Source organism: Chrysoperla carnea, chromosome 4 (assembly GCF_905475395.1).
Source record: "Chrysoperla carnea chromosome 4, inChrCarn1.1, whole genome shotgun sequence".
Classification (NCBI taxonomy): Eukaryota; Metazoa; Arthropoda; class Insecta; order Neuroptera; family Chrysopidae; genus Chrysoperla; species Chrysoperla carnea.
The window spans coordinates 67382468-67390797 of NC_058340.1; the positions used below are offsets into that span (position 1 = coordinate 67382468).

At 35.9% G+C, this 8330-nt stretch overlaps 1 protein-coding gene across 1 annotated transcript; it reads left to right on the forward strand.

Moving 5' to 3' along the window:
• The first annotated feature begins 2071 nt into the window (after nt 1-2071).
• Nucleotides 2072-7457, forward strand: LOC123298876 (cell surface glycoprotein 1-like). Its single transcript, XM_044880973.1, has 3 exons — nt 2072-2123; nt 3768-4109; nt 4168-7457. Exons 1-3 carry the CDS (start codon nt 2072-2074, stop codon nt 7353-7355), a joined length of 3582 nt encoding a protein of 1193 aa, XP_044736908.1. The 3' UTR covers nt 7356-7457.
• The last annotated feature ends 873 nt before the right edge of the window (nt 7458-8330 follow it).

Genomic DNA, 8330 nt, shown 5'->3' on the forward strand with positions numbered 1-8330 from the left:
AAAAAATATATATTTATGTCGTCTTGTGGTTTATTCAATATTTTTTTGGGCGGATTAACTTACAAAAGTAGATTTCATCACAAAATAAAATTTTAAATCGCATGACTAAAATCAATTATTTAAAAATTATTAAATCAAATTGTACCTAATTGTAAAAGAATTAAATAGTTTTAAAAAATATTATGTATTATTTAATTTTTATTTGGTATTTGACCTTTAATAAATAAAAGGTCAAGTACTTCTTGTTTTTGATACTTTTCCGTTGCAAATAAAATGCCATAATAAGGAAAGATTATAAATAACTTATACCTAATCACTGTTAAGAAAATTTATGTGGAGATTGGCACTTCACTTGTCCTCGAGTATATCGGTCAGAGTTGAATGAGATTGTATTCATTAAAATATATGAGAGGCTTCATAATTAATGCTTTTGGAATTAACAGATGAAAATTAATATAAGAGTTAAGCAACTCCTTAATCACTATACTCATGCCGTGTTTACCCGAAATTTATTTTCACTCTCTTTAAGGAAGTTCCTCGGGAAGGACAAAAAATCTTGTTTTCTTAGGAAAGTCTTTAAATCGTGTATATGCATTCGCATTAATGCTCTTTATAAGCAGGTAAATTTTTTAATACCTTTACTGTGTTAAATTTATAAATTTGGGCTGTTAAATTTAATTCAAGTGTACGGTCAAACTACAGACGTTTTTAGCCGACCCAGAGAAATATCTTGTAAGGCTAAGTAGGATACAAAAAAAGTTTCAAACAAAAGTTATTTGATTCAAAGGAACGCATCATCTTGAATTTGACTCTGTACCTCAGAGTCATTTAAGAGACAATTCGGATCCGTATAGCTGGTAAGAGGTAGAAGACCACTTTAAATTAGAAAGTTGTTCGTTATAAGAAAGCTTTATATTATTCATGGGCACATCAAATTAAATTAGAAAAGCCATAATTCATAGGCTTTTTGCCGATATTTTTATAATAATGTAAGTACCAATTAAAAGTGTCGAATTGGGATCAATATGATTTTGAATAACGGAATCCTAAAATTACAACAAATTAATAATAATTATCACTTATTTTGTATTAAAATTTCTAATTTATTAAATGTCATAAAATTGGTATGTACCTGACTTAAAATACTTAGTCCGGAGGTTATGAGATTTCCTTTTACAAAACATGATTAAGTATGTATCCTGAGGTAACTTTTGACAAATGATTGAACAATTAAATTTTCTTTTACAGTTTTCTTTTTGTGATTTACGTTGCCCGAAGTTGGTTTTCCAGATCTTTACATTTAAAACAAAAAAGGTATCGGGTTTAAAATTCTTTATAGACCACTAATTTTTGAAAGAATATTGCCAATATAAACGGTGTTTGAGGAAATAATAAGCATAAGACAAATTTGTATCGGTATTGGTCATTTATGGTTCAAAAATTAAATGCAAGTCGGTTTAGACAAAAATTGTTGCATTAAATCTCCTATTAATATGAGAACCAAAATTTTTACCAAGTAAAGTTGTTCCGCTATCAGTGACGGATTAAGCATTAAACGGAAGAGGCAACTGCCTAGGGTCCCAGGGAAAACGAAAAGTCAAAAGAGAAAAGGAGAAATTTGCAGAAGGACGCCAAGTTGATTTACGAATTTGTATGAGAAGGGTTGCACACAGAGCTAAGTTGATTTATGAAGACTAAAAAGAAAAACAGATTTGTACAGAAAGGCGCCAAGGTGATTTAAGAATACTAAAAAAATGGTGAATGGTTAATTCAGCCTTTTCCGCTAGAACTCTTGTAGCAGAGGCGAAAGGGACTTTCTGTATTTTCTACAAATTTTAAAAGTTCTCACCTTTCTTAATTTTCGTTAAAATGGATATTTACTGCATTTTTTGCTTATTTTGCGGCTACATAATCCATCATATTCGAATATTGATTTTGAGTTCTACTCTCTAATAATCATACACTAAGTGGCATTGTTTACAATAATTTGTAATTTAAGAGCCTATAACCTCCAGACTGCATCTTTAAAAAAAACTCTGATATGATTAAGAAAATGAAGATCTGCAATAAGATGTGTATAGTTTGCGGTTTAAAAGAAGATATATTATCAAAAGAAGAGGGGTGTAAATATTAAATTATAAAATAACTATATAACGACATTATTATGTTCATACCAGTTTTGATATACCAAAAAATTTGTTTTTCATCAGAAATCAAAGATCTTTTATGTGATTTATTATACCAAACATGTGTTCTGATTAATTATTGAGGATTTACATATTGGTTTATTGTCTTCACTTCTGGATAGTGTTAGAAGATAACAATGAGGATTATTTCTACGCTTCTATTTTGTGGTGAGTTATGCGAAATTCAAACAGTATCTATATCACTAGAATAAAAACAGTTAAAATCACGTGTATCAACAGGGTCTATAAAAACCCTAAGAATTCCATAGAATATCTTAAAAGTTCTGGTAATCTCTAGTAGTTATTTACAATACTAGTGGGATAACAGTTTTATTAACGTAAGCCTGAGAAATTTGCACAACGAGTGCCTAGCACGAGTTGGATAGTCGTACAATTGCGTTAATAATGCGTTATCATACGTATATCGTACAAAACTTTATCTGGGAATCTAAAATGTGAAAATAAACGATAGTTATTATTTAAAAGTTGTCATGACTTCTTTGGAAAATAGAAAATTTAAAAAGTTTAACTAACAACAATTTTTAATAGTAACTTGTTGTTAGTTTACATTTTGACAGTAATTTGGAATATGGTAATGATCGTACTAGAGCGGGCGGTAATGAAATATTTTCCCCACGCGTACTGAGTGAGAAAAGTACTTCTTATCTCTCGGGCGTAGATAAAATTTTTTTACGTTTAAATTTTGTTCTACCTATAAAGGTTTACAAGACCCAATTGACATATCTCGCTCATTTATGAACTCAAACTTACTTTTTACGTCCTTTTAAAAAGACGTAACGTTTTAAAGAGAACGTTTTAAAAATTTCAGCTTGATATCTCTTTTCGTTTTTCAGCTATCGTGTTGACGGAAAAACGAAAATGAACTAATTACCTAGATGATTTTATGAACACCTATACCAAAATTTTGTTAATAGCCTTAATATTTCTAAGCGTTACAAACTTGGAACTAAAATTAGTATACCTTGATATATATTTTATATAAAAAGAAATCATTTTTAATATAAAAAATATAAATTATAACTTTGACCTTTAAAAACTTTAAGTTAAATTACCTATCTAGTTATTTTTATTACAGCGTTATAAAGTAATTAATTTATTTGATTGCCGTTATATTAATTTCATAATGTTAAATATTATAATAAAACTTTCAATTTCTTTTGGGGAAGTAATTTAACACTAAGAATGTGGTATTTATCTTAAATGATATTTCCACATTTTACTGCAATTAGATATAAAAGATAAGACAAGAGTTAGGTATACATTTAAATTGAAATAAAAACAAAACCCAAGTTTGTAATGCTTAGAATCACTTGATTAGTGGCATAAAATCACTTGATCCATTCTCGTAATTCAGTCTGCTCGCCCGTCTTTGTGCACGATAACTACAACACGAAAATGGTTATCGAGCTAAAATTTTTTTAGCATGTTCAAGACATAAAAAGTGACTTTGAGTTTCTAAACGACCAATATAGATCAATTAGGCTCTTCAAAAAATCTTCCTTATGTAAAAATAACTTTTGTTTTAAACATTTTTTTTTTATTACATCAATTTTGTTTCAGTTGGATTTTGTTCTCAACGTTTATTTGTTGATTGCCAAGAAAGTCAAGGATACGCACAAAATATACCAGGAAATCAACTTGTATACTCGCCAGGGGGTGGGGGTAGTCAGTCAAGTGAAGTATATAACAGACCACAAATCACTTTCTCAGTTCAACCTACCGTTAATACACAGCAAGAACAAGTCCAGGTAGAGCACAGTCATGATCATAGCCATGGCGATGCTTATGATAATCCAAAAGCTTGGGATATAAGAGATTCTGTGCCTGGTGAGCCAGGACAAGATTATCCAACACATTCTTTTGTACCACCAACTGAATTTAGTTGCGAAAATCGACCAAACGGTAAAAAAATAAATCAGTTTTTCTATGAAAAATAATTAAATCTTTGAATTTATTTTAGGATATTATGCTGATATCGAAACAGGCTGTCAAGCATTTCGAATATGTACAGGAACACCACAACCATTTTCATCGGTACTTTGTCCAAATGGATCATTATTTAATCAAGCAGTGTCGGCTTGTGATTGGTGGAATAATGTGAATTGTAAAGCATCGGAACGATATTATCCATCGAACGCTGTGATTGCACCGACATTATCTGTTTCAGTTATGTTAGAGAATGTACATAATATGATAATGGCACCCGTGTATGGTATTCCACAATACTATGATCATAATCAGAACTCAATCGAACCCCAGTATCCAGATGCTCAAGTTGCAGAAACTGCACAAGCCAATGAGTATTTACCACCCAACCCAACTACACCATTACCGAGTGGATCACCACAGCCTCAAGCTCAACCAAGTATTACACCTCCTCCAGGACAATTTCTTCCACCTAGTGCATCTCCAGCACCCGGTTATTTACCACCAGCGTCTGGATCACCAGCACCTAGTATACCAGCTCCTAGTATACCAGCACCTAGTGCACCAGCCCCTACTCAATTTCTTCAACCAAGTTCATCTCCAGCATCCGAATATTTACCACCAGCGTCTGGATCACCAGCACCTAGTATACCAGCACCTAGTGCGCAAGCACCTGGTCCGACGCCTGGTTCCGTTACTGTATTGGGTTCTTCTTCTACCGCAGGATCACAAGCTTCTTCTACATCAGTAGGGGGTTCGTCTTCATCAAGTTCGTCCTCATCAGGCTCATCATCTTCGGGGACAACAAGCGTAGACGTACAAGAAGCTGAAGAAATTGAATTTCAACCAGTCGATCCAGATGATTCTGCATTAGGAATTGGAGTAGGCGGAGGCGGGGGCGCAGGCTTCGGTGGTGGGTTTGGTTTTCAACCTAATATACAAATCAGTTTCCAAGGAGGAGGGGGCGGAGGAGGAGGCTATAACTATCGTCGACCTTCATCGTCTCGGCCTAGTTCACGTCCTAGTAATTCAGGTTCACGTCCAAATGGTAGTTTTAAAACACCAAGACCTGTATCGCAAATGTCATGGCCACCACGCCCAAGACCACAATCACAGGGACCATCTAGAGGTTATAACTACCCTTCTCCTTCGCAGCCACGGCCTCGACCACCGTCTCCTCCACAAAATAGACCTTCTCAGCAATCACAATCCTCTGGATATAATTATCCACAGCCTACACTGCAAAGACCGCAACCTACCCAACCAAGGCCACAGCCAACACAACCAAGACCACAGCCAACACAACCAAGACCACAGCCAACAGTACAGCAGCCACAACCAAGCCCTAGTGTACAGCCACAACAACCTTCATCAACGTCAGGCTATAATTACCAGCAACCTACACAAACCGGACCAGCTCCACAATCTAGCCCACAACCAACAATCCAACAACCTTCCCCTAGTCCCAGTGTACAACCAACAATTCAACAGCCCTCTCCTAGTCCAAGCGTTCAACCACAACAACCTGCGACATCCACAGGGTATAATTACCAACAACCACAACCCACACAAGCACGCCCACAACCTACACCTCAACAACCAAGTGTCCAGCCAACATTTCAACAACCCTCTCCTAGTCCAAGTGTTCAACCGCAACAACCTTCCTCCACAGGGTATAATTACCAACAACCCCAACCTACACAAGCTCGTCCACAGCCAACACCTCAGCAACCAAGTGTCCAGCCAACGTTTCAACAACCCTCTCCTAGTCCAAGTGTTCAACCACAACAACCTTCTTCCACAGGGTATAATTACCAACAACCCCAACCTACACAAGCTCGTCCACAGCCTACACCTCAGCAACCAAGTGTCCAGCCAACGTTTCAACAACCCTCTCCTAGTCCAAGTGTTCAACCGCAACAACCTTCCTCGACAGGATATAATTATCAACAACCCCAACCTACACAAGCTCGGCCACAGCCTACACCTCAGCAGCCAAGTGTCCAGCCAACGTTTCAACAACCCTCTCCTAGTCCAAGTGTTCAACCACAACAACCTTCCTCCACAGGGTATAATTACCAACAACCCCAACCTACACAAGCTCGTCCACAACCCACACCTCAGCAACCAAGTGTCCAGCCAACGTTTCAACAACCCTCTCCTAGTCCAAGTATTCAACCTCAACAACCTTCCTCCACAGGGTATAATTACCAACAACCCCAACCTACACAAGCTCGTCCACAACCCACACCACAGCAACCAAGTGTCCAGCCAACGTTTCAACAACCCTCTCCTAGTCCAAGTATTCAACCTCAACAACCTTCCTCCACATCCGGTTACAATTACCAACAGCCCTCAGCTCCATCATCACCACAACCTCAAGCACCTCAACCATCTACACCTAGGCCTAGTAGTACTTTCGCACCCAGTAGTACATCAGGACCCAGTAGTACTTCCGGACCCAGTAGTACTTCTGGACCTAGTAGTACTTCTGGACCAGCTGGCTACAATTATCCTAATCCTTCTACATCTTCTACCTCCGTTACTTCCATATATAGTTTTGGTTCCCCAGAACCATTTAAGGTCTCACTAAATACAGGCACCTCCCAATCACCAAATGTGCAAGTTTCGAATGCCGGATACCCATCATCGGGACCACCTGCATCAGGTTCATCTACATTCGCACCTCCACTCTCCTCTGGTCCAACTCGGTTTGATGATTCTGGAAATAATGACATCAGCGGTGGTAGTTTTTCATCGAGTTCATCTGGCTCATCTTCATCATCTTCTGGTTCATCTTCATCTTCGTCCTCGTCTTCATCCTCATCTAGTGGAGCTGTTTCTATAGATATTGTACCATCGTTATCTTTTGACTTTGACTCAGATCAAGGAAAGCAGGAGTATGTAAATGCCGTTGTCGGTGGATTATTTAACGATCAATCATCGACAGATGGCGGTGCAGGAGACAAAGGAGATTATGATCAAGAATTTTTAGACGCCAAATTTGATATTGGTGATATAAATGCTCTGGGAGCGTTAGGATCAGCTGGCTCTCCTACATCAACATTCGAAGGACCATCTTCGTATTTAGCACCACAAGGCTCAATTGAAGGTGATTTTGGTGGTGGAAACAGTTTTCAAGGATATTCACGACGTCGTTCATCGTCACGTTCAAAAGGTGGATCTCGATCTCGATCGTACAGTTATCAATCGTTTTGGTGAACATAGACTATACCTATAGCTTATTTATTTTGTTAATTATGTTTTTATAAAAGGTCATGTTTAGTTACACGCTATCGTTATAAAATAATTATGAAAAAATGATTATTCTATAAACCCTACTAAATGTTAGTCTTTCGCGTTAGATTAAGAAGATATTTTATGACGGTCTGTGACTAAACATGGCTTTTTAAAAAATGTTATTATATTGTGTATATTTGTCTTTTTGTATTGTAAATTTTTAGGATTAAAGAAACAAATTAAAACGATTTTTTACTCATTGTTTTTTTCTTAACCTTAAGACCTTGAATTCAACTTTGACTTCAGAGCCATCTTTAATCATTTTACGCAGACATTAAATTTGACCTAGGTTTTCAAGCTCAATGGAAAAGTCTACTCCATAACTGGTAATCAATAAATGAACACTAAATAAAAAAGTTTTATTGATTAAAAAAGTAACATTTTTTGTTCGAAACATTTTTTTCGCAATCCATACAGTTTAGGCAAAAACGGACTGAAAAGTTTTACCCAAAATTGTATTTTCGTATCAAAATTGTAATTTCGTATAATTGTTTCTGCGAAATTTAGACAATCTTCGAAAAAAATTTTGGCTCGTTTTTAAGATCATTTTTGTTCAAATTGATTGAACAAACGAACAAAAAGCTAGATTTTTGCTATCAATTACTGTCTAAACTATTCGATTTACAACAAAATGTTTGCGTATTTATAAAGAACAACTTTCTAGCGTTCAATTAATGTTTATCAGTTATGAATCAGAGTGAGGTTTTAATTGAACCTGAAAATTTAGATCGAATTCGATACCGGTGTAAGATGTGTGCCTATGAAACAAACATTTTTCTTGTACCAAATGTCTTGAAGATTTTTCCAAAATAATTCTCGCAAACGAACTGTTTTAGATTTTTTCGAATTCAATCAGAGAAATGAATTTTAAAAGTTTATAAAACAAATCCAATGTAA